The 16,925-nt window shown below is 40.4% G+C and overlaps 1 protein-coding gene across 13 annotated transcripts in view; it reads right to left on the bottom strand.

Annotated features, from left to right (window-relative positions):
* Positions 1-1,837: 1,837 nt before the first annotated feature.
* DHX40 (DEAH-box helicase 40) overlaps positions 1,838-16,925 on the bottom strand; it is a 129,222-nt gene continuing 114,134 nt past the window's right edge. For all 13 annotated transcript variants that reach the window (XM_042857918.2, XM_065573246.1, XM_065573248.1 and 10 more), the window contains 14 exons: positions 15,972-16,202; positions 15,657-15,723; positions 14,211-14,342; positions 11,936-12,035; positions 11,324-11,410; positions 10,624-10,806; positions 10,024-10,104; positions 9,105-9,262; positions 6,765-6,879; positions 6,390-6,498; positions 5,965-6,059; positions 5,285-5,354; positions 4,257-4,485; positions 1,838-2,646 (listed from right to left, as the gene is read on the bottom strand). In XM_042857918.2, coding sequence (XP_042713852.1) covers positions 2,507-2,646; positions 4,257-4,485; positions 5,285-5,354; positions 5,965-6,059; positions 6,390-6,498; positions 6,765-6,879; positions 9,105-9,262; positions 10,024-10,104; positions 10,624-10,806; positions 11,324-11,410; positions 11,936-12,035; positions 14,211-14,342; positions 15,657-15,723; positions 15,972-16,202 — 1,797 coding nt within the window. In that variant the 3' untranslated portion in view covers positions 1,838-2,506. The remainder of the gene's footprint in view (positions 2,647-4,256; positions 4,486-5,284; positions 5,355-5,964; positions 6,060-6,389; positions 6,499-6,764; positions 6,880-9,104; positions 9,263-10,023; positions 10,105-10,623; positions 10,807-11,323; positions 11,411-11,935; positions 12,036-14,210; positions 14,343-15,656; positions 15,724-15,971; positions 16,203-16,925) is intronic.

The following is a 16,925-nucleotide window of genomic DNA, read 5'->3' as shown; positions in this document are numbered from 1 at the left end:
CCGCTACCTCTGCATTTGGTATACACAAAGGGAATTAGAGAAGTGGTGGGCAGCACTGAATTTCACATTGTTAAGGGCAATAGGACTGCAACTGACAAGCTGCAGGCATTAGTGCTTGCTCCTGTTATTACTATTAATATCAATAATATAGCCTTAGCTAAACCTCTGACAATCCAGCGAGTTAACATTGTTCTTTGCAGAGCAGCATAGGGAGTACTCTGTAGGCTCTATAGCTTGTAAGCTCCTTGCTGAAGGGATCATGCTTCCTTCTCTGTTTGGAAAGCACAGCAGTCATGCCGGGCCCTGCCAGAAACACAGAATTTAAATATTGATCACCAATTGCAGTAGCGTGTATACTAGACACGCTGCTTTTTATGCAAGACAGTGTTTTCCTGCAGTGTCATCCCAATTAGTAGCCTGCAGGCTTTTGAGACCTTACTTCCTAATGTTAGTCTAGAGGCCTAAAAATACCACACAACTCACATGTAAGCATTACATTTTCACAAACTGCATCAAGTCTTCCCCTACTGACTACAGCACCAGGGACGCCTCCTTGGTCTAAGGCTTTGCCTGCTGCACTGTTCCTATAGGGTCACTGTCTTGTAACTGCGTGGTGCTGAATTGACACAAATAGAAATACATGTGAGAGGAGCTAAGCAGCTGCATCTCCCATTAAAGGGAGCTGGAGATGTAGGTGCTCAGTACCACTCGGTGAAGCCAACAGGAGTTTTGCTGTTGATTTCGGAGTAGAATGGAGACTCTTTGTGAGCAGCAGCCTGGGTTTCATGTAAGCTCTTTGGGACAGGGGCTGTCTTTTTGTTCTGTGGCAGTACAGCACCTAGCAGACTAGAATACAATAATGAAAAAATGTCTCAACCAAGTAGCAAAGAGGGTGGGCAGAAGTGAGCACAGCTGGACACTACCTACAAATGAAAGCCACAAGAAGCATGAACTCAGAGGTAGGAATGTTACACTATCATTTTTGGAGTTGATTACCTGCAATAGGGTTTTATACAAAGTTCATTATTTAACTGAGAATCAAATATAAGCTCAGCTCCTATAACAGAGAGGAAGATATGGTCCCTTCCTTCTGGCGCTTACTATCTAAACGATTTCACCTTAAAGATACATTATAGGATTAATGTAAGAGGAGGAAGCCATCTGTTTTGTGAAAACTTGTCCACCACATTTTTTTCACCATCTATAAAAAGACAGCTGCTAGTGACATTCACTCAGTCCTGATCTCAGGCAGTGCGGTTTGGTCATATTATGAATTGGTACATAAAGGTGGCAGCCAAATGCATGTGATTTATGCATTCATCTCAGTATCTAACCAATCTGCATGTATTTTCAAATTACTGTTTTGATTTTTAGTCCAGCCCCAAAGTGCTCTTGAAGAAAGGGGGCATCCACACACACAATAGCTTTCTTCTTTAAGCAACTTTAATGTCAGCAGGGAAACATTACACCCCTTCCTAATGCCCTACACCAAGCCTAAACACAGACTGATGACAAATATTAGGAAGCAGACAAACATCTGGAAGAGGAGCATCTTTCCACAGTTACCCTTGATTCAAGAATGTAGACACCTTTTTTACACCCATAAATGCTTCTCAAAAACCATCGTCATTTAAAAAAACATTCTAACATTAAATCAGACAGCTCTGAGGAGGCGGTGGCCTGTTGGTGGATTGTGGGATTTAACCATCTGGAAAGGAGAAATGGACATATTGCTGTTTCTTTGCCAACTAGATGATAGCAATGCGGGGCAACTTCCCTATGACAAACAGGCCGGGTCTTGATGGCAAGAACGCAAACATCCATTTACCAAAAAAAATCATCTAAATGAGACATTTTAATGCCAAAGCAATCACTGTGTATGGTACAGCTAAATACAGAGTAAGTAATGATCCTGCATGAGGCAGAACGTAGGTAAATGACATAAGCCTTTCTAATTTGGATTCTTATTATCCCATTGTTAAAAGAGCACATGAAGTAGTATACAATTTAAAAATGGTAATTGTACATAATTTAGTAAAACGATCACACGGGTCCTATAAGCCAACAATTTACAGAAGGAAATAAAACAAATACATATCTTTTTAAAAATGCAACACTGGACAGTTATACTCATTTCAAAAGGTTTTCAAGAAAGTGTGATTAAAAATTGCATTGACACAATGCCCATTTTTATAGGCCAACTCCAATTCCAACTGAGTGACATAGAACAGGCTGTAAATACTGCTTCTTCAGCCACATTTGCGGTGAATAAGTTACTGCCTAAGACACATGGCAATGAAAGTTCAGCTCATTAACCTTTCCTCACTGCCTGTCACAAAAACAGCAAGGAGTATCAGGCTGTGCCCCCAAGCAGATAGACTCCACGTGAACTGGCAGCTTCCTTCAGTTCTCACTTTTTTTTTTTTTTTTTTTTGACGTGGTTATGCTGCAAGCTTATCAACAAGCAATTGCACTGAGTGCCTTTGCTAGAGTACTCATCACTGTACTAGCCCATCTCCTTCAGCGTGGCATTTATACACTGTGCCCTTTGCTGTTTTCTCTGCAGGTACCGCACTCGGGCATCCTGTATTGATTTATCATCATTCCTTTTCTCCATCTTCTTTGCAGAGTCATCTTTTAGTTTTTCTACAGAAAAACAAAACATTACAATTCTGTGTCATAAATGCCACTTCCACCCCCTGACTTCACACTCATAGGGCCAGCTGATCAACTAAAACCAACAGAAGCTCAAATTTTTCAAGTGCTGCTCTCGGCCATGCCAATGGATGGTCCAATGATCTCCAGAAGAGACAAACGGCAAAGTAACTAGGACGTCCTTTTTATGGAAAAACTAAAGTCTCAAAGACAAATATAGCGTATATCCAGCTACACTTAAGTTATAGAAAAATCATACCCTCAACCCTCTTGTCAGTATCTGCATGTGCGATCACCCCTACTATATATTTGGACCATGTTCATTTTACTATAACTGAGTCTTTAGGCCTCAAGTTCTATGCATTTGTTACTTTTCTATGCTACCTCTTCAATTCTGAAAAAAAATACAAAATGCTTGGGGAAAATGCCTTTCTGGATTTTCTTGAAAGGAGAAGAAAAAAAAATGGAGGTAGAGAATTCCTGGAAGAGGAATCTATTAGAAATGCAAACTCTCTCCCGTTCCCACTGAGCTGTCTCAGATCATGGCAGTGGACGAATTCACCTGCCTGATTGTATTGGCGAAACATGAGTTATTTGTCATAACATTAAATGATTTTGATTTATATATATATTTTTTCTTTTTTTACAAGTATCAGAGGGGTAGCCGTGTTAGTCTGGATCTGTAAAAAGCAACAAAGAGTCTTGTGGCACCTTATAGACTAACAGACGTATTGGAGCATAAGCTTTCGTGGGTGAATACCCACTTCGTCAGATGAATGCCGAATCTGACAAAGTGGGTATTCACCCACGAAAGCTTATGCTCCAATACGTCTGTTAGTCTATAAGCTGCCACAGGACACTGTTTTTAATTGTGTTAAAAAAAAAAACAACTCTTAATTAAGGGAAGTACTGATGGTAAAACATGCTATCTTGAAGGCTGAAGTTCCCTATTTATTCACAGGTCAGGTACAGCACAGGCAGCGACAGTTCACGATTCCCTCGCAATGCCCTGCCAGTGTCTCTCAAATCCGTGTTTGGAAAGGGCAGCTCAGGGGCTTCTCTACTGAAACCACTGACGAAAGAATTCAGAGAATATCAAGCTGCTGAATCAGTTAATATGCACTAGTTTAATTAAAACAGACCATTATTTTTAAATCAGGTGTTAAACTTTGCTGGATGTTATTTTGCTGACAATGAATTTGTGATGATCTCTCCCCTCACCACACCCCTTTTTCTTTCCCATCTGTAATATTATAGCTCTTGGAATTTCTCTCTGACAATATCAGGTTAGCAAATAGTTATACTCTCTACAGTAGGGGAAATACCCTTTCCAAACCTAAAGTAACTTGTGAAAATAGGTGTTCATGTTCAAAATGCTTTTCTTCCAGTTACAGGAGTGTGCACAGCTAACGTTACTGACAGAAGACAAAAGTCAAAAGAGGTGTGGCCAGGTTAACACGCGTGAAGTCACTAGCCTAGATGCTGCAATACTCAGCATGCATTATGCCATCTCTCTCATTCACAGCCTCCTAACATGGCTAAAAGAGGCAGTAGTCAATTTCTGATTCAGGTTTATGGAAAGCTAAGACCAGTTTGCTCACCATACTGTCGTTTGAGGTCTTCCTTGTTTTTCCACTTGGTTATTTCCTCCTCAGTCACCTCTTCCCGTGCCACACTGCTCAGTTCATACACATCAATTTCATGCAACTTAGGCAACAAGTCTTTGACCCACTCATAGCGAATAGGACACACCATCCTCACATACATTTTAGATGTGACCAGGACATCGTGGAAGATGATCCATTCAGGTTGAGGTTCCTGGTCATGGAGCTAAAGATAAAGTTATTCACATTTTTTCAGATTACTATCTTGGTTTTCTTTCAATAAGTGTGCTCTGCAGATTGACAGCAGAAAAAAACATGGGTCCTAATTCAGATTCTTGCCACAAACTGGTTAACAGCTAAACCCTTTTGTCTTGCTCTCCTCCCCATTCCCTTTTGAGAAGTTATATTTAATCCTTCATGCCTTCCTATGGCTTTTACTTTGGAATGCTGAAACATCCAATATTTAACCAGACTAATTCAGAACCTAGAGTTGCCTTCAGTAACATTCATCAATAATTGTTTTCATTTCTAGAGCATCTTCCAGGAGAGGATCTCCAAGTACTTCAGACACATGAATCGATTAATCCTCTTAAAAAGCCTGTGAGGTAGGTTAATATTATCTCCTCCTTGCAGATGGGAAAACTGAGGTATAGAAGTTAGTGACTTGCCCAAAGTTGCACAGAAAGTCGGTGAGAGCCAGAGCGAGAATTCAGATCTATTAACTTTTCCAGTTCTGGGTTATAGCCACTAGATCACATTGCCTTCACAAATCAAACATTTGTATGAATTTTGATTCTGTGCGATTCCCTAAGGAAAGATGTGGTAAAGTCTAGACACTATAGGCTAGTGTCTTACAGTATGGAGGCTGTGTGCAATATTTCACATGGCCAGAAGCTAGCTTCAATCTTACACCAGGAACAAACAAGCCAAAGATCAGGGAAACAATTTGCATAGCCTGCTTTATTTTTCTATTTACCTGAAAAAAAAAACACCCACACAACTATTAGCAGAAGTAAGTAACTTACTGCTGATGAAGGATGAAGATGGACTATGCTACCATGTCCGTCCATTGTGCAGAACGTCCTGCCTGCGGACCTAAAAGCATGGGGAATATTTTTATATCCAGTGACATATTTAGCTGTGCTTAGACACCAACACAGTCTAAAAAGAGCAGCAGCAGGATAGGAGAAAATGCTTTAACATAGAAAAAATAAACTTTCCAGAAATAAGTGTAAATACTAGATGAGGATTAAACCATCTCTTTATACACCATATTAACTCTCTTTTCAGTCCAAACTTGATGCTGTGACAAATGTGGTTTTAGGATTTCCATCTTGCTGACAGATGATGATTCTGACATCCGCAGAGCCCTTTACAAATATTAGCTAGGCCTCCCAATGCCCCTGCAAGGTGGGTAATTAAGTATTATCCCCTCACATTTCACAGATATGGAGACTGAGATACCAAGAAGTTAAATAATTTGTCCAAAATAACAATGAGAGTCAGTGGCAGAGCTGGCCCTGGAAATTAAGACTCGTGGCTCCCAGTCCTGCACTCAGACAGCTCCTCTCCTGCTGTAACAAGTGAAGTTGACCCTTTTAAGAAACTGTGGTACAGTCTTGCGACTATTTGTTTTGATTTATAAGCACATACTAACAAATGTGGCAAATCTTTTCCATCCAATTCCCCAAACTCCACTCCTTACCTTCGGGCGACATTGGTGAAGTACCCCGTGCACAGACATCTTCTGAGTATCTCATTTTTGGAGCCATCAAAACGCTCTCTTGGGAAGTCTGACAGCTGCATAAAGAGCAGCACAAAATGGATTAGTGTCTTTGTTAAAGGAAAATTGGTCACACCTTTCCCCCTCAGGAGCTTAAACCTTGTGTTTCACACTTCATAGACAGCTATTTTCTATGACCTTCCTTTTGTCCGTTGCTACCATTACACCACATATTTAGAGATAGGTTTTTATTAGTACACACCTCACTGTAACCTAAAAAGATTAGTTTAGATTAGGACAAAGATGGCAGCCATCTAGTGAAGACTCCATACTGCAGTATACATCTAACATAGGCACTTGTGCAAAGACAAATGCCATTAATTTACATTAGAAGGAAGTTTGTTCACCTGTTTAAGCTTACTGGTTATTTCCTGAAGTTGTGCTTCCACACTAAAAGCAGATTTTAAAGCTCTGAAGTGGACCCAGTGTTTTTGGCACCAAGCTGCAGGAGACTTGCTAGGAATAGAGATACCGGTGTTATAACGAGGTCTTTTGTAAGTGGAAGGCAGCAAGTTGCTGCTATTTTTTATTATGGTCGTACAAAGAAGACAACAAACATTCATGTAAATTCAGACAGCAGATTCCTTGTACTGTACATATATTACAGTATGCAAAAATCATCTGGGTATGAGCACATGTACATATAGATGGGCTTTAGAGAAGAAATGTACAATAGAGCTCCCAGTAGATATCTTCTGTGCATTGAATAAACACCTATGTACCTTGATTTGCACTGTTCAAAGATGTTTAAAAGGGTTGCAAAATCATTGCATCCTCCTGCCTCTAATGACAGTTCCTGGTGGCGGAGTTCCGCTTCCTTTTGTTTCTGAAGGTCACCTGAGGAAACACTAAGTTATATTTCACTTTAACAAATTCAATTTTCATTTGTCACTCCTACCTTAGTTTTCTATACTCTCTCTAAAGTGCAGCTGAAAGTCCTGGCTCTTTATTTAGATTATTTTAAGACTCATTTCTTTCCCACTCACCCCCCCGGCCTCAGTTTTGTCTCTCCCACTTCTGAGAACATGAAGCTGCTATTAAAGCTGGATTAAAACTGTCAGCCAGCACTAGAGATGTAGCTTTGATGCAAGTGCTAAACTCTTTCCTTGGGAAAGGTTAGTGGGTATTGTTCTCTCTCATGATCAATTCTGAGTGGTCATGTAGAATGACGACATGAAAATATACAGAAGCAACAGAGTTTAAAGAGTTTCTAGAAACTGAGTGGAAGATTTGATCTGAGCAGCAGGACCTCACATTTCAGATGAGACAGAAAAAACAGGGCCTGCTGCTGCTACTTGTGGGCAGTTTCATTTATCCTGTTGAACTAATTTATGTCATGAAGTCCAGATAACATAGCAATGGCTAGATCAGGGGTAGGCAATCTATGGCACGTGTGCCGAAGGTGGCACGCGAGCTGATTTTCAGTGGCACTCACACTGCCCGGGTCCTGGCCACCGGTCTGGGGGGGCTCTGCATTTTAATTTAATTTTAAATGAAGCTTCTTAAACATTTTAAAAACCTTATTTACTTTACATACAATAGTTTAGTTATATATTAAAGACTTATGGAAAGAGACCTTCTAAAAACATTAAAATGTATGACTGGCATGCAAAATCTTAAATTCGTGTGAATAAATGAAGACTCGGCACACCACTTCTGAAAGGTTGCAGACCCCTGGGATAGATAGAAGAAATCAATAGTTTGGCATAAAACTCAACCCATGAGTCTACAGAAACCTTCATGTAATTGCAAAGAATGTGCCATGTCAAAGAAATAACATCTCAGAATTTTGACCTCAAATTTTGATCTCAAAAGGATTCCCCCGCCCCAAGTAAAGACAAATATGGGCTGCTTTAGGCCAATGCAGTATGCTGCTGCACTTCCCCAGGCCACGACCACACATACATTCAGGTATTTAATTTCAAACACATGTGGCTCCACTGAAGTCAACAAAAGTACTCATGCACTTAGCTTTAGCACATGAGTAAGTGTTTGCAGGATGTGAGCCTATGCCATGATCCCTTGTTTCCAGATTGACAGGTAAACTGTTTAACGGGGACTGGAGTCCCTGCACTAGTTTGTTAGCTGGCTGAAAAGGAAATGTGAACAAGCTGCAAAAGGAGCCAGAGGGAGAATGGGAAAGCAAAATCAAGGAGTGCGAGGAACTGCAGCGTACCATCCAACAGCAAAAATCTTCTGATAGCTCACTTACAACTGAACTGCCTTTTGCCGCTGTATCAGCAAAAACGAGTTAATACATTACAGAGATTACCAGACACTGACAATGAACATGAGCAGAAAGGACAAAGTTCTCCCCAAGACTTTGCTACACACACGTTTTTAAAAAGCGAGTGAGCTCAGTGCTAGTGAAAGGTTCTGACCTGAAAGCCCAGCAGAATTAAATCTGTTTAGTCGCAGAATTGGCATAGGACCAGCAGCAGCAGTTCATGCTCCCCAAACACTGACTAATAATCCTGCCCCAGAGGGATCATTTCTAGGGGGAGTTCATTCTTTTAATCTAGTCAGCTCTTGGTCTCTCACTGCAGACTGACCAAAAGTGGATCCAGGTAGCATCTGATGAGGTGTTATTTTTTGTTACAATACTAGATCTGAGCTGCCAATTGCAATGGCATCTTTTAAACAGTGACACTCCCCACGCTGCTACAGACAGTGTTTATGAAATACACTGGCTTAGAATGTGCAGCCATGTCTCCCTCTAGTGACTGGGCTAGTTGAATACAAGCTTGCTCCTTACTGATAGCTCATGGAGTCGTTCTTTTAGCTCAAGTGAGAGGAGCTTGTGTTTTTTTTGCCAGAGATTCCCAGATGATTCCCACTGATGACTGAAGTGCGTGTACGTAATGAGCTGTGGCTTCACATAACTAATGACATTAGGAATGGGAAACCAGTGAAGAAGTGAAAGACAAAATGCATAAGGACATTAAGGACAAGTTCTCCAGACTGAGCACTGTGTGTTGACCAACCACCTCCTGACAGACACTCTGCTCAGGGTACAATTCATAACCTAAGATGACCTGCTTCTGGAGAACGGGGCTTCTTACCAGGTCGTATAAAGACATTTTCGACAGACAACATCGCAGCTATGGGAAGCAACAGATCTTCGCAGTCGAGAGAAGCTGCCTTTATGACAGCACAGGTCAGGTTTGGAGGGAGAGGAAATTGCACCAAAAACTCTCCCAGTCTTGTCACGTGGCCTCTCCTTATTGGGAGGAAAAGATTCAAACATCAGATTGAACAGACTAAATCTGTAAGGCCAGAACGTAGGTACAAGACCCAAGTAGCCAGGACATCTCCAACAGAGCCTTCATTGGCTTTTATATAAAGACACACTCCCCAGAGGCCCAGGAGAGAGAGAGGCCTTGCAAATCCAGACAGCAGATGATCCTCTAGCCAAAACTCTCCCTCAGATTGCTCACGTCCTGTCCCATCTGCACTGTTAGTGGGGGTTTTGAGTGCATCAGGAGTGCAGGATTAGTGTGAAGAATTCTTAGAAGATTAGGATAAGATGTGTGTGCTTCTCTCTTAACAGTAATTGGGACCAATATAATATTTATGTCTGAGTATCTCACACATTTTAGCATATTTAGCCTCACAACAGCCCTGTGAGGTGATATTTGCCCCATTTTACAAATGGGGAATGGAAGCACAAAAGGGCTAAGTGACTTGCCCAAGATCACACAGGGAAATCTGCGGCAGAGCAAGGAACTGAATCCGGGTCTCCTGAGTCCCAGGTTAGTGCCCCAACCAGTGGCCCATCCTTCCTCTTGGATCAGATCAGAACATTCTTTTCAGACTGAAAAATATTTAAGTTCATGGGAAAACTAATATATGGGTTCTACTGCTGAGGAAAGCAATCTACCTTATGTTGCAACGCATTAACAACAGTACAAAATTAAGTCACAAATTTTTTTTTGTAAGTACTGAGGTTAAAAAGATAAAGTTGGTTTCTGCCCTCTTTACCTGTCAATAGCATCACACTGGTAAAGTTGCTTAAGAGCCTCTAAAATATGCCTCTCTTCGGGGTGGTCCAAATAGGGGAACCTACAAACAGAAAGGCAGAATAAATTCCACTGCTTGGGCTCAAGGTAGTTCGCTAAAGCTGTAAGTGTTTTATATTGCAATACTCCTGGAATCCTTCAATCCAGGTCAACAACCAAGGGAAAGTGTGTTTGCACGTGTATGTATAATAGTTACACATTTCTATTTAATGAGGGAAACAGCTTCCATATCCCAAAAGAGCTCTGTTTGCACACACAAATATATCTATATTTACGCACACAAACATCAACAATGTTCCTTTAAAACACTAACAAAGATTACTGTTATTTCAGGAGCTAGTTTTGACAGATCCCCAAAGAGATGTAAAGCCTAAGACACAGCCTAACGCTGGAGATTTTTAGGAGAATGACAGAAGAGTTGATGTTGTCCCATTTGCCCTGATACCTAATCCTGTTCTTGGTACCAATAGGACATAGTGTGTTCTCTTTCTGGTGCCAACACTCTATAACATGCATTGCCAAGACTCAGAGGGAGATTACAATTCCCTCCCCCATGGGTTACCTTATGACATCATGTACAGCAAGGCACTTCAAGGTCAAGATCACAGATGTAAGACTAGTTCTCTTAATCTCTGGGATCATGTGATCAGGCATACACTGATCCCAGAATTCCTTGCTGTACACCCTGTAGCATTTTCCAGATGATGTCCTGCCAGCTCGGCCTGCTCGTTGCATTGCTTCACTCCTCCAAAAATAAGCAAAGAAAAATAATACTGTGCTTGTCATCAAAGTAGCAAAGCACCCTATAATTATGATCAATGATAGCAATTTGTCTCTCTCTAGATGAAGGATTTAATATATTGTACAGGAACCCTGCTATGCAAAATGTAACAGCATAAAGAAATAATACTGGGCAAAACTTCCTGAACTTCTTTGAATTAGTTGTGTTCAATGTTGGAAAGATGGTGTAAATCATTTTCAGATTACAGATAATACATGGCGAGTTCTTCCTCACTGCTCATGATTAAAATTAAAGTACCATGCTCTACTAAAATGTTTTATTTACTATCCTTGATGTTTTCTAAATATTGACCTAATAGAGCTGCAAATGAAAGCTAAATGTGCTGCAGTGCCTCCAAGATCTCTCTGCTCTTCTTTATACGAGGAAAATTGCAGTCACACAGTACATTCAAAGCAACTTTCAAAGGCAATCTGAGAACTCCTCTCAAACCAGAATGTAAATTACCTTTCTTCTAACTTACTTTGAAATGGGAACCACCTCCAGTATGTCCAAGCCAACCCTGGGGTTATGATTTAACTGCTTCACAAATCCACTATCAACGACATACCTGGAAAAAAAATTAAAAATATCATAAGATACAGGACGAGGGACCTAGATCAGGCAGTGGCTTAGGTTCCTTATCCTCAGTAACAGTAACATGTCAAATGGAACCCGGTCGGTCTGTAAATGTGGAAGAAGATAGTTGCACTCTGCTGGCCAATTACTGAACTACAATGGGATGGACAGTGAGGAAATTCCTCATGTAGGGCTTGTCTACACAGAAATTACACTGATTTAGTGCAATCAAAGTACTGGGTTTGGTTTCAAAATCAGATAAACTGATATTAAGAACTCTTCAAGTCTACTTAAGAGTGCCAGAGCAAAGGGGATGCATCATTTATTAAACTGACTAAACATATTTCTGGTCTACATAAAGAGAAGAGTCACTTACTGCAAAAGGGCATGTAATTACTCAGCAGGATCAGAACAACAAACAGAAGAGGGGAGGGATTGGATGAGGTTTTTTCAATTCTAATGCAGCATTGAGTCATTCCCTTGGTTACAGCTTTTACCAAGGATAGGAAATAGTTACCTGATTCCATCAACGGTCAGAGATGTTGCAGCAACGTTTGTGGATACGACACATTTTCTAATGCCTGGAGGAGGGGGCAAAAATATTCTTCTCTGCTGATCTAAAGAGAAAGAGTCCGTCAAGTAATCTTTTACATCAGGATGCACAAAAGTCAAATTCCATCTCTAGAAAAGGACAAGATTACCCACTAAAGACAGAAAATGAATGGAGGTCTTTGGGTTGAAACTAAAAGGTGAGCCAGGAGATGAATTTCAAAACAAGAACTGCTTTACAATCGTCTTTAATATACTTGTCGGGAACAACATCACCTCTTCTCTATTGTTAGTTCCTTACGAAAGTCTCTACCTTAAGTGCTTTTAAGTGCAGCCCTTTTCGATAGCTCTTGTGCAAGAGAAATACAGATGTAGGGAACCAAGCAAAATGCCAGCTCTAAATGGAATGTTTGAGGATTTAAAGCATGTTAAGAAACAATCTGAGGTCTAAGAAACCAAAGCAACTGGAGATCAATAGAATAAGTTTCCCATCAAAATTAATTAAAACCTCAATATACCTTACTGCAGGTTAAGATTACCCAAACAATCCATTTTATAACACATTTCCCTCGGTCTTATTTAGGAGATTTTCAAAGGCACAGATGGGAGTTGGGCATCTAACTTTCCTTTATGCCTTTGAAAATCTCCCTCTAAAGTCATATGTTTATACTTAGATGGCAAGCTCTTTGGGGCATGGCCCATCTTTTTGTTGTGTGTTATATACTGCCAAGTACAATGGGGCTCCCAGACACTTCACAATAATAAAATAATGATGGCTTTCAAGCACTATCCTGGTACCTTTGGTGTTGTAAAAATAAATAACTCCTCTCTCATTCAATCCTCGGTCCATCCTTTTGGGAGGGAACAAGGTCATAACCCTCCCTACATGTCATCAACCAATATACTCCCTACGAAGGTTTCCAGGCTCTAAAATTGCTGACCTACTCTTCTCATGTACATTTATTCTGCCTTTCGGCATTCTACACATTGCACCCACACAATTAATACCAGATGATCTTGAATGTGAAGCGAAAACACATCTGTTTTTGTAGAAGTCATGAAGCCTTGCAGCAACACTGCAGACTTAGTTCAGTAATTTACACTTTCTATATAGGGTAACGCCACATTCTTTTTATCTTCTCTTGTATGTATAATCTTATTGCCACATATCTTATTGGCAAACACTTTAATCTTAATCAAAAGTTACCTTTTTTTTTTTTTAATTGGAGCAACACAACTGAGTAATTAAGTCAAATCCCTACCAAATATGTTTTAATTGAAAATGGGTATCATCCCCCCCATAACAGACACTATCCACAAATTCTATGTGAAGCTTTTGAAATTATACTTTATTTTAAAAGCAAACGCTGGACTGAAAAGGAGAAAAACTTCCTGGCACTCAACACCCCCATTAGCCAGTTACCGAGCAGAGTTAATGAGCTTTAACAATAATTCCATCCAGTCCTCAGGTGGAAGGACAGTAGCTATAACAGGAATCCTTAGGGCAAGTATGACGATCTACTCATAGCTAGGGAATCCTCCGGCTTCTAGTTATGGCACAAGAATTTTCTCTGCTGGGAGCAGAAGAATGCAATAGCTTTACAAGAAAAGTTATATGTGTTTTTAGTACAGGAAAGACAACATGTCATTATTCAAAGATATTGACAGGATCTGACTATTTAATGGATTTTTGCCAACTACCATTATGAACCAGCACACAGTACAATTTTTTTTTTTTTTTTTTAAAAAGAGAAAATAATACCTTTTCCTATTAGGCTGCAAGGGGAATTTCAGAGCGGCAGAATATCATTATCAGTGCTGAAGTTTGGCCAGGACATCAGAGCCAGCAAATTCTTGTGAATACCACTCTGACATTTTTAATAACCACAAGTAGTCAGAACTTTGGGGTTTGGTACAAACTGAAAGACTGAACTTCCAACAACACAGCATTCACTTTTTCTATGCTAGGACTGATTTGGAGAGAAGGGCACTGCCTTCTAAGCCAACACTTCCAGCAGCATATGGATTTTAATTCATGGTCCCCAAGCAAGAACTGACCAGGCCAGATTATGATTAGCTTGTGACAATACTGCTTTATTAGTCTCTCAAACAGGTAAGCAAATGGCTGTGATGTTTCCACTCAAAATAAAAGTATCTGACCAAGATGTCACATATAACAATTAACTGCAGCTAAGATCTGCATAAACTAAACATAACATTATGTTTAATTCAGTAAGCCTTACCTGTTGGCATTGACCCATACAAGGGTAAGATAAGCAAACCTTCAACAGAACAATCTTGCACATCATAGCGGTAATCAATAGATTCCGCTTTCTGGAAAAGTAAGTCGCACGTTCTTTCTATCTCAGATTGTCCTAAAGCAAAATACAGAAGTACTTAAAATATAAACTATGTAGTGAGGACTTTACCTTGTTAGCTTGCAACAGCTCTACACAATCTGGTCTTTTACACATACTATGGAGATGCCAGTACAACTGCAAGGGTAAAGGAAAATTAACTGGTCATTTGCAGTCTTTTCAAACTTAGTTTTATGCTTAGGGTTTTTCTGTGCAACAGTGATGGTTTAGATATGTATTTTGTATCAGGTTTTATTAATTATTTCAGCAACCTGAATTATAAATTAACTGAGTTTTTGCCAGGGGGATTATTTAAGGAGCTTCTCTTTTCTGGAAGACAGCAGGGAACACTTATACTGTACAAATATACAATGCATTGCTTCATTCTTCTACATGAACACAGAAAAACCAACCTGGAGTTTATCTTCTCTCCCACATTGGAAAGAGTTGATCAACATGATTATTTTGTTTGTTTAAAGCCCCTACGAAATCAGGGCGAGGTTCTGGTGCGCAAGGAATATAAGAACAGGTCCTTCAAAGAAAAGTGACACACCAGTCATTTTCTTTCCTCTTCTCACATCCCATAAAACAAGATTCCATACTCCTGCTTCCTACTAAGGCGAGCTGTGTAACTTTCTGTATAGAAAGTTTCTTTTCTAAAGGGCAGAAGAGCAGATGTAGAACTAGATGTGGTTTATTTTCAACTTTTTGTCCTAGTCTTTACTATCTAACATCACCTCTCTCAAGGGACTATATCCTGCCCTGGTAGGGGGCTGGACTCGTATCTTGCTGTTCTGTACTTCTATAACCACTAGTGACTAATGCCATCTCACAATCGAAATCCTGAAAGACTCTTGGCTGGGTTTATAAAGGAGTAGGGAGTAGTTAGGGCATCTTTCTCCTGACACATTAGGATAGGACAGAAACATCAGGTATAGAGGCAATGTTAGAGGTATAGAATGACCACTGTTGGAAAAGCTATCCAAACAGCTTTAGGGTAGGATTTTTGGAAGCGCCTAAGTGACTTAGAAACAAAGTTCTGTTGACTTTCAATGGGACTTGTGGTCCTAAGCCACTTAGGCCCTTTTGAAAATGCCACCCACAATCTTTAAAATCATTACATGTTTGCCACAGCCACTTTCTCTACATTTGCCTTCCATGCCCTAGTTCAGTTGTGAACTGCTGCAGTGATGCACCTAGACACAGCTCTAATGCCGCCAGTGCCCATTGTTCTAGGATGATCTGGGCATTCAGCAGCAAGATAATTCTTTCTGTTGGCAATGCCACCATTTGGCACAGGATAGAGTTTTTCAAGTAAAAAGGAATTCTCACCAGTTAGAAAAACCAAGATGTCTCCTGCTGACTCATTCAAGTGGATATCCAGGGTCACTTTTACAGCCTGAAACAAGCAGCACTAACAGGATTATCTACTGGAATTAGAGCTTTAATCGTCACTAGTTGTAACTGACAGTGTAAATCAACTCCCTCCTCCCCCTTTCCACCACAAAAATTAGGAAGCTTGAGAAACCAGCCTTGCATGAAGTATTTAATACTTCATGCAGAGATGAGCTCCAATGCTCTGAGAGCTCATTATCATACAGCTAACAGAGAGAACATGGCAAACAGGCAAAGGAAAATAAGCAATACCTCTGTAACATAGGCAGAGCTTTCTGCATCCTTTGGGCCAAGCAGGCTGCAGAATATCTCCTTGACGGGATAATTCCTTCCTGGAATGTCCACCACTGCGCAGCCTCCGAAGAACTCTGAAAGCTTGTCTACCTCCAGGGTGGCTGACATCACCACCACCTTCAGGGCTTTCCTTCTCTTGGGAGGCTTCTTTTGTTGGAACAGTTTCTTCAGCAAGCCAAATAAAATGTCCTGAAAGAAAGAGTCACCTTAGCTTCACAACTCAACTCTTCTGAGTACAAATGCCCACTGAAATACAGAGCCACTGGTAAATAGGACAAAATTAAGCAGTGTGCTTTGGGGGCACAAGTGCTTTAAAAGGTTTTTTCCTTCTTGTAAATATTCTGGTTGCTCTCTAAAGCTTAGCAACAAAATGCTTAGTAGGCTTAAAGAAACCCAAGTTTTTTCCACAGCTCTGGAACAGCAAGCTGAATCAACACAGCTAAAATACCTTGTTTCTCATTCCTAATTCTCCCTCAGCTGCAAAAAGGAAACTGTTTTTAAAGCACTGCCAACGTTTTGTTAGTACTGTAGTTCCCCCACAGAAAAATGGCCCTTCCTGGTGGTTGTGCCGCACTCAGAGGTGGTCTCTCTTTCCTCAGTTATTATGCAAAAAATCAAAAAAAGCAGAATAACTGAAATCAGATCCATAGGCTAACTATCAGAAGAGTGTAACCCTTTCCCCCCCTCACACTCCCATCTCAGGAGAGACTTGTAAAGTGTAAATGTGCTTTGGTTTAATCCCTTTGACTTAATGCCAAAGTTTAATAGAACACTGGGACTTGCAAAAAATATAACCATGTTCTATTACTGTAACACCCAGCCAGAAGGCCCTGGGGATTGTGCAACAGCCAAAGGAAGGAATAAGTAGATTACAACAGTGAAGAAAGTGACCCAAACTGAACAGGCAAACAG

Source organism: Chrysemys picta, chromosome 19 (assembly GCF_011386835.1).
Source record: "Chrysemys picta bellii isolate R12L10 chromosome 19, ASM1138683v2, whole genome shotgun sequence".
NCBI classification, from domain to species: Eukaryota; Metazoa; Chordata; order Testudines; family Emydidae; genus Chrysemys; species Chrysemys picta.
Note: the sequence above shows the minus strand (reverse complement) of the source record. Positions and strands in the feature narration are given on the sequence as shown.